Source organism: Lontra canadensis, unplaced genomic scaffold (genome assembly GCF_010015895.1).
Source record: "Lontra canadensis isolate GAN:19392208 unplaced genomic scaffold, GSC_riverotter_1.0 scaffold1, whole genome shotgun sequence".
Classification (NCBI taxonomy): domain Eukaryota; kingdom Metazoa; phylum Chordata; class Mammalia; order Carnivora; family Mustelidae; genus Lontra; species Lontra canadensis.
The window spans coordinates 62,011,771-62,031,564 of NW_022630995.1; the positions used below are offsets into that span (position 1 = coordinate 62,011,771).

At 45.1% G+C, this 19,794-nt stretch overlaps 1 protein-coding gene across 1 annotated transcript in view; it reads left to right on the forward strand.

Moving 5' to 3' along the window:
• Window positions 1-19,794, forward strand: part of STK32B (serine/threonine kinase 32B) — a 368,267-nt gene that overhangs the window by 90,678 nt on the left and 257,795 nt on the right. Inside the window, exon 2 of the mRNA XM_032855239.1 lies at window positions 11,327-11,382. Coding sequence (XP_032711130.1) covers window positions 11,327-11,382 — 56 coding nt within the window. The remainder of the gene's footprint in view (window positions 1-11,326; window positions 11,383-19,794) is intronic.

A 19,794-nucleotide genomic window follows, 5' to 3' on the forward strand; every position in this document is an offset into this window, starting at 1 on the left:
TCCCGTTTATGCATCTGTCTATCCTTCTTTCTATGTCACTCAGTCTTGATTTTTGTAGCTATGTAGTAGGTCTTAATACTGGATACAGTGAGTCCTCCTGCTTGATTGTTTTTTCTCAAGACTGTTTTAGCTATCCAAGGCTAAAATACCCCACCCTCCCTTCTTGTCTTTTTTCTTTTCCCCATGCCTCCTGCTGTCCCTCTTGACTTCACTGTCAGTAATGTCATAGAGCAAACTGTTCCCAAACCAGTGGCTTAACACCAGTGAGATGTGAGCATCCTTCTCCTCTGCAGGTTGCCTCTGTTGGTCTCAGCTAGTCTTTCTCTCAGTTGTCTGGGGATTGGCTGGCTATCACTCTGGGATGGCTTCTTCACCTGGGAACTGGGCTGCAGGCATTGCCAGTATGTCACTGTCCAGAAAGTCATCTGCCATGTTCCTTTGGTGGAGGTAGGTAAGCAAGGGGGAAGCAGATGTATACAAGCACTTTGTCAAGCCTCGGCTTGAACCAACCCCACTAATATACCACTGGCTGAGTCAATCCACATGCTATGGCTGAATGGGGAATCAGTGGGTGCGGAAGTGTGCTTGACCTTGTAAGCCAGAAGGTCACCTTGCAGAGGACTTGGGTACAGGGAGGGGTGGAAAATTGGGACAATTACTGTTGTCAATCTATTATATCCCCATCTCCTCCCTCTGCTCCTGCTTTCTGGGAGCTGCCCTGGACCTGCACCCTATCAGACCCTCCCCCCAGGCCAGCTTCGCCATTAAAGATTTGGTCCCAGGAGTTGTAAGTGTCAAGTCTTGGTGTGGTGAATGCCCAGCATACACAATGAGGACCTTTAAAATTTCCAGGACCTCAAATAAATGCCAGTGGAGCATGTGTGCTTATGTTTAATGAGAAGATAACTCAAAACAGAATCATCTGAGTCCAAATACTGGCTCGTTTATTCCTCCTGTCTGGCTAAGTTCCTTCCAGTGTTCATGGCAAATAAAGCAAATTGGCAGAACCAGTGTCCAGAGCACCTTTATCTCGGCATTGGGCTGTGGATTTGCAATACTGTCATCTGTGCAAAAGCAAAGGTAACAGACATTTTTGTGACTATTAGTTATCCCCTCATCCCCATTCTACTGATCAGTAGGTAAGTTGAAGCATACCAGTAGACTCTAAACCACGAATTAGACCCCCTAATCCTATACTGTTCTTTCCCTGAAAAGATCAGGAATGGATAACTTTGCCTGCATGAAAAAGGGTCACTCTTTAAGTCTTTGCAAGCTCCTCTTGGAAGCCTCACATTGAGAGCAGGCTTGGACCTAACAGATAATTTAGTTGCGTCTCTTTTTCCCAAGGTTGCACAGCTGGGAGTTAGTCTGAGAAGTGACCAAAGCCTGCCTCACCCAGAACTGGTTAGCTTTGATTCTACCCCACCAGGATAAAGAGCCAATGACACGATATTTCCAAAATATATTTTCGTTTCTATAACTCAGAAAGATACAGGTGTGTACATATAGGTACGCATGAATGTGGGCTCACTTGTTTGGTCAGCCAGCCAGCCAGCCATCATTTATTGAACCTCTTCTCTGGGTCAGGAGCTGTTCTGGCTGCGCTGGGGTGAATAGCATCCCTCCAAAATTCATGTCCCCCTGGAACCTCAGGATGTGACCATATTTGGAAGTTGGATCTTCGCAGATATAATGAGTTAAGATGTAGTCGTATTGCATGAGGCCTCACTTTAATGACTACGGTCCTTGTTGGAAGAGGAGAAGAAAGATGGAGACAGGCAGAGTGGGGAGAGGGCCATGGGACAGCAGAGCCCGAGACTGGACTAAGACAGCCAGAAGCCAACAAGGATTGCCAACAGGTTCCGGAAGCTGCAGGAGGCGAGGAAGAATCCTGCTCTAGAGCATTTGGAGGGAGCACAGCCCTATCAGCACCTTGATGTCAGACTTCTGGTCTCCAGACCTGTGAGAGAGTGAATTTCTGTTGTTTAAAGCCCCCCACCCCGTTGGTGGCTCTTTGTTATGGCGGCCACAGCAAACTGACCCACAGGACTGGAGGCAGCTGATGATGTGAGGTAGCATTGCTTTCGAGGAACAGTTAGCCTAGTTCTTACTCTCCTCTCAGACACGTTTGATGCTTTCCTTATCACGGATTCCACATTTCCACCAGCATCCAAATTAGCTTCTGTCCTGAGATTATTGCCATATAATATTTTCCTGTATGAATTAGGCATGTGATTTCCTAAATGTTTATAGATACAGTGTTTATGCTGATAACAGTGCAGAGTGAGAGGGAAAAAAAGGCTTTTGGGCTTTATGAAACACATTTATCAATGAGAAAACAAAACAGTTTTTAATAAGGCTAAAAGACATGGTTGCAGCTCACTTTAGCGATCACTGTTGTCTACTCTGTGCTAGGGGTATAAGCAGGAGCGCACGATAAGTCTATAGGAACAACTGGTCCAGCTGTGGCCATGGCAGCCAGCTTGGACACTGGCCAGGGGCTTCATCCGTGTCTTCACTTGAATATGGGTCCCGAGTGTAACCATGTCTGAGACCTGCACTTGAGGGCAGAGGAACCAGGGATGCGGGAGGGTGACCGTGTGCAAAGGGTGTGCAAAGGTCCCTTTGGAGTAATCCATTTCCTACCTCTGCTGAGGCCTGATGCATCCCTGCCCTGAGGACAGGTCCAGTGATCTAATGCATGAATCCCCCTACTCATTTTTCTCCACTTGCACCCAGGTCCTGCTGTTCCAGGGAGCTCATCCTGCTGATTCATGCCCTTGGGTTCCTGTTTTCTTGGAGGCTTTCCTGAAATCCCTACTGCTCCTTACTCCCCTGGAGAACTCTTATAATTCCTCCAACCCACACTCGGGGTCTTGTGCTTTTGAAAACTTTTCCGGGCTTTCCCAGCAGCATGGAGTGCACCCACCTGGGACTTGGCGCCTAGCACTTCTACTGCTCCAGCGCCTAGATCCGAGTCTGCAGGACCTGGCTGGGTCCCTGATGGGCTGTGAGCTTTTGGTGAGCAGAGCCTGCCACCTCCGACCTCCCTGTTCCCCTTAGGACCGGCATATCATAGACACAGGAGACGTGAGAACAGACCCGAGTCTAGTGTTGAGAATGTCCCTACCCCTGTTTTCCACATATGGACAGGCTGGACCAACACCTCTGCACACTTGCTTGCTTGCTTCTCCCTTCCCTGGGTTGCTGGCTGATCACCCCACTCCATCTGGTTTTCTGTTTTATTTGTTTGTTTTAGTAGACTTAAAAAAAAAAAAAAAAGAAACTTTAAGGTCCACAGCAAAATTGAAGGGGCGGCACAGACATTTCTCGCGTGCTTCCTGCTCCCACACATGCAGGTGTTCCCGTTATCCACACCCCCACAGAGTGGTGCCTTTTTGACAGCTAATGAGCCCACATGGACACATTGGCTCCCAGAGAGCACAGTTTATAGTAGGGCTCCCTCTTGGTGTGGAGTGTCTAGTGGGCTTGGACGAATGTATGACAGGTATCCACCATAAGAGCCTCCTATAGGGTATTCTTACTACCTTAGGAATCCTCTGTACCCACTGCATCTCTCAGATGAACTTGCTTTTGGCAGGACTGATGCAACTGCTGGGATCCTGCATCCAGGGTGTGGCAGTTTTGACCCCCTGAGTTCACATCTAAATTTGGATCTTTCCAAGCAGCTTAAACAAACATCTCCAGACCAGTTTTCTTCCCCGTACTCTAAGCCCTCTAGCACTGTTTCATCGTGTTTAGAAAACCTCCCAAAGCCCTTACCCCAGCCCCGGGTGACCAGCTCCCCCACTTTCTTTTCTCCCCAAGCTGCACTCAGGCCAGCCTGGCCTGCCTGCCGTGCCTCCGGACTATCATGCACATTCCTGACAACGGCTTTTGCACTTGCTTTTCCCTCTGTCTCCAATAACCATCCCTTGGATATCTTCGTGGAGTGTTCTCTCACCTTCTTCTCAGATCTGCTCAATAGCCCTCTTCTTAGAAAGCCCTGCCCTGGCTATCCTGTCTAAAATAGCAGCTTCTTTCCCAGCATAGTCACTGTCTAGTCCTCTACCTGTGTGGGGGGAGTTGGCAGAATAATGGTCCCCAGAGATGTCCATATCTCCATCCTGGAACCTATGTATATAGTACATTACAGGGCGAAAGGGGCTTTGAAGGTGTGATTAAAGTAAGGACCCTGAGGAGAGGAGATGATCCCGGATTATCCACGTTGGCCTATTGAAATCACAAGCATCCTTATGAGGGAAGAAGGGGGTGGGGGGTCAGAGAAGGAGATGTGGCCCTGGAAGCACAGGTTGGAGTGATGTGGGGCTGTTGGCCAAAGAATGCAGCTTCTAGAAGCTGGAGAAGCCAAGGAACCAGTGATTCCCTAGAGCCTCAGAAGGACCTCTGCCTTGGTGAGCCCCTGGGGGTCACAGCTCAGTGAGAGCTGTGTCAGACTTCTGACCTTCACAACTGTGAGATGATGAATTTGTATTTCAGCCACTTCGTCTGTGATGATTTGTTACAGCAACACGAGGAAACGAATACACATGGATTTATTTTTCTTCATAGAATGTACCACTGAGTTAGGGATTGGTGAGTTACTTGCCCTGGGTCCCAGAAGGTCAGCTCCATGGATGGAAGGTCATTTTGTCTTCTGTTCACTGCTGGTCCCCAGGACCTGGGACATGGCTAGGCATGCAGCAGACGTGCATTCAACAAGTATGCGTCGCCTCCGTAGGTCTTAATTTTTTCACCCAGTAAATACTTTGGGATGCGTGCCGCAGCCGGCTTACCCCTCCTATGTGTGTGGAGGTCAGTAATTCCTGTAAAGAAGGTGATCGCAGTTCCCAGTCCCCTTTCTGTTCTCCCACCTCATTATCCAGTTCACTCATGCGTGTTCTCAGGTGTCTCGTGAGTGTGTACTGTGTTATCTGCCAGGTACCTGGGATTTGAGGAGGCACAGGGCTCAGCTCCATCCTCAAAGAGTCACCTGGATACCCCCCTTACCTCTATGCTGCTGACAGACAAAACCAAAGCCAAATGATCACGGCCATTATGCACTAATTACAGAATAGTCTCATTCTAAGAAAAATCCAACCAGATGAGCGTTACCCCTTTTTAAGGAGGCACAAACCGAGATTCTAAGTTGCTAAGTGGCCAGGCTGAAGCAGGGGTTTGGATCAGTACTCTTAGGGTCACTCAAGGGTTTGGACTGATACTCTCTGAGTGGCTTCTGTTTGCTGAGTCAGCCTTTTGCTTGGTTGTTGCCCATGGCCCTGACCCTGACTTGGGGAGGTAGGCCTCACTACCCCCATTTTACTGATGGGAAAATCAAGCCTTGGGAAAGTGAATTTATTTGTTCAGGCCCACACTGACCAAAATGGTGAAGCTGGGCTTAAAGCTAGCCAAGGGGGACACCAAACCTTCCCTTCCACCTCTGCCCTTTCCATCTCCCCCATCTGTTCAATCTCTTCCTACTGCCATCCCCTGGCCAAAACCTCAAGTGCTACAGGATTAGGCAAGAAATAGAGATGCAGGGAGCTGGGCTGGCACGGACTGTGGTGAATCATAAGTCTACTGCCCTGCTGTCAAGGGACATCATAGGGCCAGTTTGGGCAGATCTTGAAATTTTTGAAATGATGTTGGGAATCAGCATTTTTGGGTGAAGTTTCCCACACAGGCGACGGCTGGCCCGTGTGCAATCTGTGTGTGTGGCATGGGAGTTACGAGGAAGGAACTCCCCGGTTTAGCTTTTCAGAGAGGTGAGAAAGGGGGCATTGGCTTGCTTTCTTTGCCTGGTGCCCACAATGCTTAAATGCATATATTCTTATGGGATTTTGATTGGGGGCTACCTTCCATTAGAGATTGTTTGAAGGAGAATTAGTTCTCTTGAAAATTCACAATTGCCTCTGAGTACACTGCTTCCTGAAGATAGCACGTTGAAAGAATGCTATGAATTTCCTTAGAAATAATTAGTCTGATGGAAATGAGAAGAGCCCACAGGCTTGAACGGCAGAACAACCAGATTTCCCCAGTGTGATAATCACCATCAATAAATAATGGGCACTAATACAGCTTTAGCTGTGTCACCTGTGATGTTTGGTCATGATTTAATGGGACTAGTGTTGTGTCATGGAGGTGAAAAATGGGGACAAGCCTCTCATGCAGAATACTCAGGATGATAATACCTACTCTTTGTAGCCTTTACTTCAGGGCCAGCCCTGTTCTAAATATTTTACCTGTATGGATTTACAGCATGTACACAACCACCGTAGGTAAACATTTGAGTACACCCATTTTATAAGTGAAGAGGCAGGCACGGAGAGGTTAAGTGATTTCCCCAAGGTCACCCAGCCGGTCAGTGATGGAGTCAGTCTTCATATCCGGGTAGCCTGGCCCCTATGTTTATACGTATGTTTATACGCCAGACACCTTTCTTCTTCTTCCTTTTAGTAAAATTTTGATGAGGCTAGAAATCCAACCATAAAATAGTTGGCATTTACTAAATCTCTGTGTGGCTGGCTTTGTATGTCAGATAGGAATGCCTCTGGCTTCTAGTAATAGTAAGCTTGAGCCTCAGTGGTTTGAACAAATAAGATTTTTTTTTTTTAATAATAAGTCCAGAGGCAGGTGGTTCCTGGCATGGCTTCAGAGGCTTGACAACAGGGAGTGGTTTCTCTGCACCTATCTTGCCTCATAGTCACAAGATGGCTGCTATAGCTCCAGACATCGTATCCTTATCCATTGTAGGAAGAGGCAGGAGGGTCGAAGAGCCACTCTACCTATAAATATCCCTTTTCATCTGGAAAAAAAATGCTTTCCCAGAAATACCCCCATAATCCTCTGCTCTCATTGACTAGGTCTGGGCACAGGATCACTGCCAGCAGCACAAATGTGTGGGAAAGTGGAATGCACAGTTGGCCCCTGACTGTCTGTATCACCAGGAACTTATTAGGGATGCAAATTCTCTGGTTCCTCTGCAGAAATTCAAGAGTGGGGCCAAGATCTGCCTTAAGAAGCCTCCAGGGAAGAATACCACTGGATTAGACCAGTGGTGACTCATTACCTGGGGCTGGTCACATGGGTCCCTAAACAGACCTGAGCTTTCTTAATTAGAGAAGCAGGGAGAGTTGAGCCCAGCGGGGCAAGCAACCAGTTATTTAATGGCCCGTGTGTCATTTCCTTGTCCCTGTGACAGTCCTCCAGGCGGATGCCACTGCTGTCTTGTGTGGGTGAAGTCGCTGTCTTGTGTGGATGAAGTCACTGGCAAGTGTGCCCCCTTGTTTCTACCTTCACAGCACAATTGTCACAGTGTCACCCTTGTCAGTTTCCTCTGTGTCTTGTGGTCTGAACAGACACTGCTTTTTAAAGAGTGTACCTTGCCGTCCCCGAGTGTACCTTACCCTCCTCCTGGAGGAGTGAGTGTGATTTCTCCCAGTGGGCCAGGTTAATGATTTTAGAAACCTACGGGTGACCAACTGTCCTGGTTTGCCCAGGACTGCATCACTGTCAGTGATAAGGCAAGGAAGCTTCAGGCAAACCACGATAAGGTGGTCACCCTAAGAAACTCACTGGTTAACCCCTCATGTCCCCCAGCCAAGGCCTCTTGCTCTGGGCCAACAACCCTATGTGACAGTGCAACTTCTAGACCTGTCTTTGGCTTGGCATGCTCACTGAAGCCATTTCAAATGCTTACCAGCCAACTGTAAACCCTTCACTTATTCAAAGTGTGCTCATGTAGGCATTATTTATGTAAGTATCAGTGTACCAGGCCTCAGGGAGATGCCAAATAAATGGAAAACACAGGCCATATGCTCAAAGTCATTTAAATCCAATCTAGTCCAATAAGCAAATAAACATTAAATGAGTACCTATTTGTCTCATATATTGTGTAAGAAGCCTGCAAGGAGCACACATTTTTGTAGGGGATAAAGATGAGAGTGACTACTTACAGCATTATAATACTAACTATTAAAATAATAATAGGTTTTGGGGTGCCTGGGTGGCTCAGTCGTTGAAGATTTGCCTTCAGCTCGGGTCATGGTCCCAGGGTCCTGGGATGGAGCCCTGCATTGGGCTCCCTGCTTGGCGGGAGGCCTGCTTCTCCCTCTCCTACTCCCCCTGCTTATATTCTCTCTCTCTCTCTCTCTGTTAAATAAATAAGTAGATAAATAAAATCTTTAAAAAGTAATAATGGGTTTTGGCATTTGCCAGTTGGCTGGGTAATTAATACCCCTCTCCAGTTAAGAGACAAGACAGGGGGCAGGGGTGGGCAGTGGAGAACCATGCCTTACCTGGGTTTGAGGTGTGTGGCCCAGGAGGGCACCAGCAAGGACTCCCTGATGCTGAAGCCCAGAATTAGCCAGACTCGCCCACTATTCAAGGCAGCTCTGAGCTGTACAGTACCCTCCACATGGCGGCTGGCCCTAAGAAGCTTCTGGGAAAAAGGGTCAGAGGAAAATCTTGCTCCCTGAAGACAGTTTTCAGAGAGATAACAGAACAAGCAGAAATACACTTTGTGATTCCTTGTCCGGCTCATACCACCTTTGATGGGGCAAGAGACCATGGGTGTCCAGGGAAATAGGCCTCTTAGAAGAAACCAGATGGGAGGGAGGATTGCTCCTCGCCCCCTGCACAACGGCGAGGGCTTTTTCGGAGGATGCTGTGTCAGGCACTACTCTACAACTTCTGTGGAAGATAGTCACGGATGCTCCCACTTTACAGGTGGGGGAAGTAAGGCACACGAGGCCGAGTGACTCATCCAAGATTGTGGCAGGGCTGGCTTGTGGACCTAAGCAGTCTGACTCAGGCTGGGTTCTCCTGATCGGTGGCCAGATGTCTACAGGAAGTCCAGAGATGGCATGAAGGAGAATGGGATGCATTGGGAGTGGGGAAAGTCTTCCTGAGAGAGCATGGGAGCCACGTGTCTGAGGCCAGGCAGGAGCTGGGGTGTTGAGGAATGGCTTTCCAGGCCCATGAAACCACAGCCCAGAGGAATGGCATCCTGATGGTCCAGTGAGACTTTGGGGAGGCAGAGACGTTTGCTGCTGAGTGGGAGACAGCTGGCAAGCCCTCGGGGGCCTTGGGGCTCACGGGATGATCTGCATAATTTCTTAGCTCACTGCTGGGCACATGACAAATGCAGTCTAGATACCTTGTTTTTCTCTTCTTTGACTTTTGGTGAGTGGGCAAGAAGTGAAAGCTCAGAATTTCTTTTCCTGGAAGGTTCTACGCCAAGGAAAGCAAAGTAGGTCAAGGAACCCAGGTTTTGCTAAGTTAATCATGAACGTTGTCTCTCTATTCTAAGCACGTCAGGCATTCGATGGCACCTTGGATCCTGACTTCGGTCTGGAGGGACGCAATTCAACATAATTGTCATCCTGCCTGTACATTTAATACAGAGGCAACTAATTGTGTTCGTTCACTTCCCCACATCCTCGCCCCCATAATGTAGTGAACTAATCAACTCACTTCATATTTTATAAACGACATGCCTCTCCTAGTTATTGGGAACTGGCTGTAATTCAATCTAATTAAAAAATATCTACCGAACACTCATTATGGACCAGCAATTGTGCTTGGCACCGTGAATGTGGGGAACTGCTTTCAGTCAGCCCTTTAGCTGGCAAATTGCTGTTGAATCATCACTGTGTGCTGACACCGTGCTAGGTGCTGGGGACGCGGGGGACAAGCAGACGTGTCGTTTGACTTCAGGGAGCTTAGCATCTAGTGGGGAAAAATGGATTTAAATCAAATCCGTGTACAATAATACAGAACAGTGTGTTTTGGAGGAGGGTCCCACAGCCCTGGGAGAGTGTAGTGGGAGGCAGACTCATCTGGAGGCTGAGAGCAGTTTTTTCTGGATGTAAAAGGGTGAAGAGGGAGCAGAGTTAGTGACTGTACAGCCAGGAGAAGAGCGTTAAAGGGGTGGAGAATGATTGTTCTAGGCACAGGAAAGAAGCTTGTGCATCTGGAGCTCAGTGGGTGTGGGGAGCGTGGTGGGGGGTGCAGTAGAAGTGGCAGCGGTCTGATTGTGTAAGAATTTGCTCATTTCCCTGAAAACAATGAGGGAGGATTGAAGGGGTGGGAGCAGAGGATGAGCAAGGTGGGTTGCCTACAATAAGCACAATTTCTGGGATGGGAAGGTCGAGAGGATGGAGTACTGGACCACAGAGTGGCTACCGGTGGACAGATGGGAGAGAGAGCCAAGAGGTACAGTGCACCTAACCTGATAAAGGGCTAGCTAAGGGGCTGAGTGAGAGAGGGGTGTCGGATGAGTTTCTAGACTTTGAGTGCATGAGGTCAAATGCATGGTGAAGTAATCCTCCTATGCTCCGCTTGACCTGTTGGGTTCAAGGCAGCTTTGAAGCTTTTAAGAGTTGTTGTGAGGCAGGCGTCAGTCAGTACATACAGGCTGGAGGCTAGAGAAGAGGTTCCTTGGAGAATCATCAGCAGTTAGGTGATGCTGGAAGCCTTTGGAGCCAGCGCGAAAAGGAAGGTGGTAGATCGAGGCTTGACAGAATTCAGTATTTAGTGGTTGGAAGGATGAAGCTGAATGTGCACGAAACATGAGCTGAAGCATGAACTGGCCTCCACAGAAGCCAAGCAGGTCTTAAAAAGGACGAGCGACCAAGTGCAAGGAGGACAGAAAGGTGTCCATTGGATATAGTAGCATGGCCATGACTTGTTGGTCTGCTGCACTCTAGGGATAGGGCGGAAACCAGACCAGAGTAAGGCAGTAGAAATAGCAAGAATGGGGAGACGTCTGAGGAAGGGGAGGCGTGAGACAGGGCACTGCCAGGATGAGACTGAGGGATCAGCGTCGCCGTTCTCCAGTAGCTCACCATGCCAGGGCTAGACAGACGTCCAAGCAGGAAAGACCCATGATATGGTCAGTGCATTTGAAGGTTCAGATACCATAAAGGAGACAGAGGTAACACCTTGGACCCTGAGACAGGTGAGCTGAGTGTGTAACATCGGAGCATGTAAGATAAGAGGTAGGGAAAAGTCATCCTGGCAAAGGGAACAACAGCAAGCGCAAGAATTTGGTCATTCAAGTATCCAGATTTTTCTCTGTGATCCTTTCCCCTGGGCCCAAAAGATGTCTCTCATCCTATATACCCACTGGGGAGGTGTTGGGGGCAGGGCATAAAATGTGCTGGGAAGTATCCATTCAGTGGTGGAGCGCTGCCATGGCAGATGGAATGAAATTGAAGCCAGAAACCATTTGGAATACACAGGTAGGTACATAGGGAGAACTTCCAAGAACCAGTGCAAGGTTTGGCAAATCTGATTTGTTTCTTTCCCTCATTTTCTTTTGCAGTCAACTTTGACCATTTTCAGATTCTGCGGGCCATTGGCAAAGGGAGTTTTGGAAAGGTAAGGATGATGGATTTTTAAAAATTTCATTAACAAAATATAAAAGTCCCAACCCCTAGGGTCATGTACATGTGCGTGTCTGTGTCTATTTCTGTGTTGGTTGCTGGGCACTGGGAATTTCCTGTTTGACAGAAAGATTTCAGTTTGCCAAATGTGAAATGTGAAAGAAAGTCTGAATAGTTTCCTTTGGATCCGCTATAATTTCATTTTGCAAATTAGGTTACCACGGCAGCCCTGGGTTAGGTGGATTACAATGGTAATTATTTCAAGATTGCTTATGCCGTTTTTTCCTTGAGGATCTAAATGAGGAAAGTGGAAAACAAAAGCCACAGATTTAGAAGACGGCCAACATCAACTCTTCCCTGCAGTGTAGGCATTTTATTTTAGAGAATTTTTATTGTGGAAAGAATCCTTGACATGAGATCTACCCTCATAAGAAATTTTTAAGTGTGCCATATGTTATTGTTGACTATGAGTACAGTGTTGAACAGCAGAACTCTAGAGTTTATCCAATATCTTACATAGCCGGAACTTTATGCCCCTTGGTTAGTAACTCCCCATTGCCCCAGCTCCTCAGTCCCCCATGACCACCATTCCTTTCTTTGATTCTAGGACTTTGATACTTATGACTTTTAAGATACTTTGTGTCTGTAGAAGCAGGCAGTATTTGTCTTTCCATTACTGGCTTATTTCACTTAGCATGGCTTCCTCAAGATTCATCCGTGTTGTATTATAGAATTTGTATTGTAAAATTTCTTTCTCTTTTAAATGCTGAATCATATTTCATTGTACCTATATACCACATATTAAAAATTCAGTCGTATGTTGTTGATGGCCATTTATATTGTTACCAAATCTTGGCTATTGTGACTAATGCTACAGTGAATATAGGAGTGCAATTATCTCTTCTCAAATCTGATTTCAATTATATTGGATAAGCATCTAGAAGTGATGTTGCTGAGTCATATGGAAGTTCTTGTTTTAATTTTTTGAGGGACCGCCATGCTATTTTCCATTGTGGCTATGCCATGTTATATTCCCACCATAGGAGCATTCTATATTATCCATTACATTCCCATAGAAACAGAGAGTGTGCAAGGGCTCTAATTTCTCTCCTTGCCAATATTTGTTGTCTTTTGTTTTGTTGTTGTTGTTTTGTTTTGTTTTTTTGATAGTAGCCATCCTGACAGGTGTGAGGTGACATCTTATTGTATGTTTTTATTCCTTAAGATTTATTTATGTATTTGAGAGAGGGCATGATGGGAGGGGCAAAGGGAAAGAGAGAGAGAATCCTAAGCAGACGCTGCACCAAGCATGAAGTCAGATACAGGGCTCAATCCCATGACCCTGAGATCAGGACCCAAGATAAAACCAAGAGTCAGAAGCTTAACCGACTGTGCCACCCAGGTGCCCCATTACTGTGATTTTGATTTGCATTTCCCTGATGATTAGTCCTACTCAGCATGTTTTAACATACATGTGAGCCATTTGTACATCTTGTTTGGAGAAACATCTATTCAAGTCCGTAGCCCACCTTAAAATCAGATTCTTACTTTTTAATTTTTTTTTAAAGATTTTATTTATTTATTTGACAGAGAGAGAGAGATCACAAGTAGGCAGAGAGGCAGGTAGAGAGAGGGGGAAGCAGGCTCACTGCTGAGCAGAGAGCCCGATGCGGGGCTCGATCCCAGGACCCTGAGATCATGACCCGAGCCGAAGGCAGAGGCTTAACCCACTGAGCCACCCAGGGGCCCCAGATTCTTACTTTTTAATTTTTTTTTAAACTATTGAATTGAAGGGGCTCATTACATATTTGGAGATGAACCCCTTATCAGATATCTGGCCTCTGAATGTTTTCTCCCATGCTGTAGGTTGTCTTTCTATTCTGTTGACTATTTTCTTTGCTGCTCAAGAAGCTTTTTAGTTTGGTGTACTTGTTTATTTTTGCTACTGTGTTTTTGATATCATACCTATGCAATCATAGGTATGAGCTAAGACCAATGTCATGAGCTTTTTTTTTTTTTAATGTTTTCTTCTAGGAGGTTTATAGTTTTAAGTCTTAACATTTAAACCTTTAACTCATTTTGAGTTGACTTTTGTGTGTGGTGTGAGATAAGGGTTCAATTCATTTGTCTGCATTTGGATATCCAGTTTTTCAGCACCATTTGTGGAGAGACCGCATTTACACATTCTATATTCTTGGTATCCTGGTCAAAGATCAGTGGACCATATATGCATGGATTTTTTTTTTCTGGGATCTTTATTATGTTCCATCGGTCTCTATGTCTGTCTTTATGCCAGCACCATTTTTTGTTCTGATGACTGTAACTTGGTAGTATAATTTGAAATCAGCTATGTGTGGTGTCACCAACTTTGCTCTTGTCCAAGACTGATTCAGCTGTTTGAGATCTTTTGTGGTTCCATATGATTTATACTTTTTTCTATTTCTGCAAAAAAATGCCATTGGGATTTTGACGGGGATTGCATTGACTCTGTAAATTGCTTTGGGTAGTATGGACATTTTGATAACAGTAAGTCTTCCAATCCATGAAATGGATGCCTTTCCTTTTGTTTGTGTCTTAATTTCTTTTGTCAGGGTTCTGTTATTTTCTATATATCAGTCTTTTACTTTCTTAGTTAAATTTATTCTTAAGTATTTATTCTTTTTGATGCTATTATAAATAGGACTGTTTCTCTAATGTCATTTTCAGATAATTCATTATTAGTCTATGGAGACACAGCTGATTTTTGTGTATTGATTTTGTATCCTGCAACTTCACTGAATTCATTCATTTTATTCCCTGCCCCCCCCACCGCGACCCCGTGGCATCTTTAGGATTTTTTATACATTAGATTATATCAGCTGCAAACAGGGACAATTTTACTTCTTTTCCAATTTGGATGCCTTTTATTTTGTTTTCAACTAAATACTCTGGCTTGGACTTCCAGTTCTATGTTGAATAGAAGTGGGGATAGTGGGCATCCTTGCCTCATTCCTGATCTTAAAGGAAACTCAGTTTTTCACTATAATGTTAATTGTAGGCTTTTCACCTATGACCTCTCTTGTATTGAGATATTTCCCTTCTATTCTCACTTCGTTGAGGATTTTTGTCATGAAAGTGTTCTTACTTTTGTCAAGTGCTTTTTCTGCCTCTGTTCAGATTATCATGTGATTTTATCTTTTATTTTGTTTCTGTGGGATATCACATAAATTGATTTCCATATGTTGAACCATCCTTATGCCCCAGGGATAAGTTGCATTTGCTCATGGTGTGTGATCCCCTAAAGTGCTATTGATTCGATTTGCTAGTAGTTTGCTGAGGAGTTTTGCATCCATATTCACCAGAGAGATTGGCCTGTGGTTTGTTTTCTTGTGTCTTTCTTTGCCTGGCTTTGTTAACATGGTCCTTCTGGGCCTGTAACATGAGAGGACATGTTCCCTCCTCTTCAGTTTTTGGGAAGAGTTTGAGAAAATTGGCATTTAATTCTTCCTGAAATGTCTGGTAAAACATTTTGGTAAAATTCCACAGTGAATCCAACTGTCTTGGGCTTTTGTTGTTGTTGTTGTTGGGAGGTTGGTTTGTAGCAAGTACTTATTTGTAATCCTCAACTGTTTCCAGTTACAGGCTCTTGGAAACAATGAAAAGAAGGCAAGGACTTTTAGAGAACAAGAAGGAGCCCCCTAGCCGAGCCTGTCTGTTCCCACTTACTCAGAAATCTCCTTTGGCAATATTTGCTTTGTTTACATACTGAATGTCAGATAGCCTTATATCCTCAAGTAAATATTATTTCTATTATAGAAGTGGAAGAATCTAGACAGAAATACTTAGACTTGGTGACTCCAAAGGATGGAGTGGCCCACCCATGGTCACACAGGCAGGAAGTATCCCAGCTGGGATTTGAACCAAAGACTGATGACCAGGCACCTGCTGTTTTAACAATCCCACACTCTTAATTAGACCATTCACAATTCATAGAGTTAAACTGAGATAGTGATCTAAGAAGTTGCATAGAATCAGCCATCCCTCCTTTGTTCCCACCATTCCTTTCATTTTCTCCTCCCCTTCTCCCTCTCTTTTCTCCCTCCCTCCCATCCTCCCTCCCTCCCTTCCTTCCTTCTTACCTTCTTTCCTTCCTTTATCTTTTCTTTAGTTCTTTTGTTAATTCAATCCATGAATACTGAGTGCCTACCCAGTACTAAGCACTAGACTTTGATCCAGTAGTAGACCTGAGTGCTTTTCTTTACGTTTAGAAGAGAGATGACAAACAGGTAAACATGTATATTTATGGTAATTACAAAGTAATAAGTACATTAAACTATAGGAATGTGGGGGGTATGGTGTTCTGGGAGGTAGTGGCAGAAAGAGGTTGCTGATTTATAGAGCCGAGCTGTCATAGGCAGAAAGAGGTTGCTGATTTATAGAGCTGAGCTGTCATAGCTGAGCTACTAACCACATGTGGATATTTAAATTTAAGTTAATTAACGTTAAAGAAGATGATAAACATTTAGTTCCTCAGGCACACCAGCCACAGTTTAAGTGCTTAGTAGCCACATGAGGCTGGTGGCTACTAGACCAGAGAGCTCAGATTATAGGTCATTTCCATTATCCTAGACATTTCTGCTGGCCAGTGCTCACAAAGAGGGTGACAGTGTGCCCTTGGTGGTAAGATGCTGTGTGAACAGAAACCTAACAGAAGTGAAGGAGGAAGGCAGATTCCAGGTAGGGAAGAGCAAGTGCAAAGTCTCTGTAAGGGAGGGTGGTTGGTAGTTTTGAGGAGCTTCAAGATGGGGAGAATGGCAGGAGAGGTCAGTGATGTCCACAAGGACCAGATCATATAGGACCTAGTCTACCATGTTAAAATTTGAGAAAGGAAGGCCCTGGGAAGTTCTGACCTCAGGAATAACATAATCTGTTTGTGAAGTCCGTAGAAGGTCACCTTGGCTACCATGCCGTGAGTAGCCTGTGCCGGGCCACAGACACGTTGAAGTGATTGACGATTTGTATTATCAAGTGAATAGGTTGCTTGTTAATTTAACAGACATGTGCTGCACTAGATATTGTGTTCCTGACAGGACTGGTGGCTTCCCGAGGGCAGAAATCTTATTGAAAAAGCAGGTAGGAGAAATCGAAAATTGTAGTATGGTGTGTGATGGTTAATCTTATGGGTTTTATGGCTAAGCAGCGGTACTCAGATATTTGGTCAGACACCAGACTAGATATCCCTGTGAAGGTAGTTTTTAAATGAGATTAGCATTTAAGTCTGTAGATTTTGAATAAAGCAGATGACCCCCACCATAATGTGGGTGGGCCTCATCCAATCAGTCAAAGGTAAGAGAAAGACTGAGAGTCCCCTAAGGAAGAAGGAATCCTGCCTCCAGGTGGCAACCCCAGCTCCCCTGCCCTGCAAATTCAGACTTGCCAGCCACAGTTGTGGAACCAATTCCTTAAAATAAATGTCTTTTCCTGTCTCCCTGTCTCTTTCTTACTCACTGGTTCTCTCTCCCTGGAGATTGCCAATTACCACATGGTACAGTAAGAAAGACAAGAGCATGTACAAGCTTCAGCCATGGTGGGGAGAAGGAGGGCTTGGGAAGCACTTACTAGCAAGAGGCCAGAGCACAAATAAAGCCCTAGGAAACTGTTTCAGGTTCATTTACTCTGCTTTGGGCACTTTGAACCCAATCTAACTCAGTGAAAGATTATTCAGAAATAGTACTTTATTTTTTATTGTTATGTTAATGACTGTAAAATACATCATTAGTTTTTGGTGCAGTGTTCCAAGATTCATTGTTTATGTATAACACCTAGTGCTCCATGTAATACATGCCCTCTTTAATACCCACCACTAGGCTCACCCCTCCCTCAACCCCTTCCCCTCTAAAACCCTCAGACAACAAAAAGAAATAAAAGGTATTCAAATCAGCAAAGAAAAAGTTAAACTTTCTCTCTTCGCAGATGACATGAACCTTTATGTGGAAAACCCAAAAGACTCCACCCCCAAATTACTAGAACTCATACAGCAATTCAGTAATGTGGCAGGATACAAACTGAGTGCACAGAAGTGAGTCGCTTTGCTATACACTAGCAATGTAACTGTAGAAAGGGAAATCAGGGAATTGATTCCATTTACAATAGCACCAAAACCATAAGTTACCTTGGAATAAACCTAACCAAAGAGGTAAAGGACCTATACTCAAGGAACTACAGAACACTCATGAAAGAAATTGAAGAAGACATAAAAAGATGGAAAAACATTCCATGCTCATGGATCGGAAGAATAAACATTGTTAAAATGTCGGTGCTGCCCAGAGCAATCTAAACTTTCAACGCCATCCCAATCAAAATACCAGTGGCATTTTTCAAAGTTCTGAAACAAACAATCCTAAAATTTGGAACCAGAAAAGACCTTGAATCACTAAGGAAATGTTGAAAAAGAAAAACAAAGCTGGGGGCATCATGTTGTCTGATTTCTACAAAGCTGTGATCACCAAGACAGCATGGTACTGGCACAAAAACGGACACATAGACCAATGAAACAGGGTAGAGAGCCCAGATATGGATCTGTGACTCTATGGCCAAATGGTCTTCGACAAAACAGGAAAAAATATACAGCGTAAAAAAGACAGTCTCTTCAATAAATGGTGCTGGGAAAATTGGACAGCTATGTATAGAAGAATGAAGCTTGACCATTCTCTTACACCATTCATAAAGATAAACTTGAAATGGATAAAAGACCTCAACATGAGGCAGGAATCTATCAAAATCCTAGAGGAGAAGATAGGCAGTAACCTCTTCGACATCCGCCACAGCAACTTCTTTCAAGACCTGTCTCCAAAGACAAAGGAAACAAAAGGGAAAATGAACCTTTGGGACTTCATCAAGATCAAAAGCTTCTGCACAGCAAAGGAAACAGTCATACAAACAAAGAGGCAACCCACGGAATGGGAGAAGATATTTGCAAATCACACTATAGACAAAGGGCTGATATCCAAGGTCTATAAAGAACTCCTCAAATTCAACACTCAAAAAACAGATAATCACATCAAAAAATGGGCAGAAGGCGTGAACAGACACTTCTCCAATGAAGACATACAAATGGCTAGCAGGCACATGAAAAAATGTTCATCATCATTGGCCATCAGGGAAATTCAAATCAAAACCACATTGAGGTACCATCTTACACCAGTTAGAATGGCAAAGGTTAACAAGGCAGGAAGCAACAAATGTTGGAGAGGATGTGGAGAAAGGGGAACCCTCTTACACTGTTAGTGGGAATGAAAGTTGGTGCAGCCACTTTGGAAAACAGTGTGGAGATTCCTCAAAATAATGAAAAATAGAGATACCCTATGACCCGGCAATTGCACTACTGGGTATTTTCCCTGAAGATACAGATGTAGTGAAACGAAGGGCCATATATACTCCAATATTCATAGCAGCAATGGCCACAGTCGCCAAACTGTGGAAAGAGCCGAGATACCCTTCAGCAGATGAACAGATGATGAAGATATGGCCCATATACACGATGGAGTATTACTCAGCCATCAGAAAGGATGAATACCCAACTTTTGCATCAACATGGATGGGACTGGAGGAGATTATGCTGAGTGAAATAAGTCAAGAAGAGATAGTCACTTATCATATGGTTTCACTTACTTGTGGAGCATAAGAATAACATGGAGGACATTAGGAGAAGGAAAGGAAAAATGAAGGGGAAGAAATCAGAGGGAGAAATGAACCATGAGAGACTGGACTCTCAGAAATTGTACTTTAGATGTGACCAGTGCCACTTTGGAAGTCATGTTGTAACCCACACTCTTGCTTTTGTTCTGGGGTTCATCCACCTCCAGGGTCCCCTTTCCTTAGCTCACGCTTCAGGGCATGCCTGAGGAGGGAGGATGACCAGTTCCTCAGGCCTGGACTATAGGGTAGAGTGTCACTGAGGTTTGTGCTATGTGATGGGGGAAGACACATGGTTCTTCAGACTGACACATGGGTCACAGCCCAGTTCCCAGATGCATCTCTTGACTCCTTCCCAGCCCGTCCCCACGTCCCAGCACACCGTCCCTCAGCATTCCCTGCCTTCACCTTGGCCAGAGCAGGACCAGCCTCTGGGTCCCCTCCTTTCTTTCTTTCCTGTGCTTCTTAAAGGTGAGGCAGGTGTGGCTGGGACTGAGCTGCCAGAATCCCCAGAAGTCTGGGGAACTGAGGGAAGCCCTGGGGTTCCTGCTGCCCTTCCACATGCAGGCCCTACAGTGCTGTGCTCTTCCCTTTCTCTCAGAAGGTGCATCTTAACAAATCTTTCCTTCCTTCTGTCCCCAACCTTCCATAGTCTCCACTGGCCTCTTCGCCCATTAAGACCTTTCTCAGAAGGTACCTTGTTGAATCAGTATGTTGTACACCAGAAACTAAT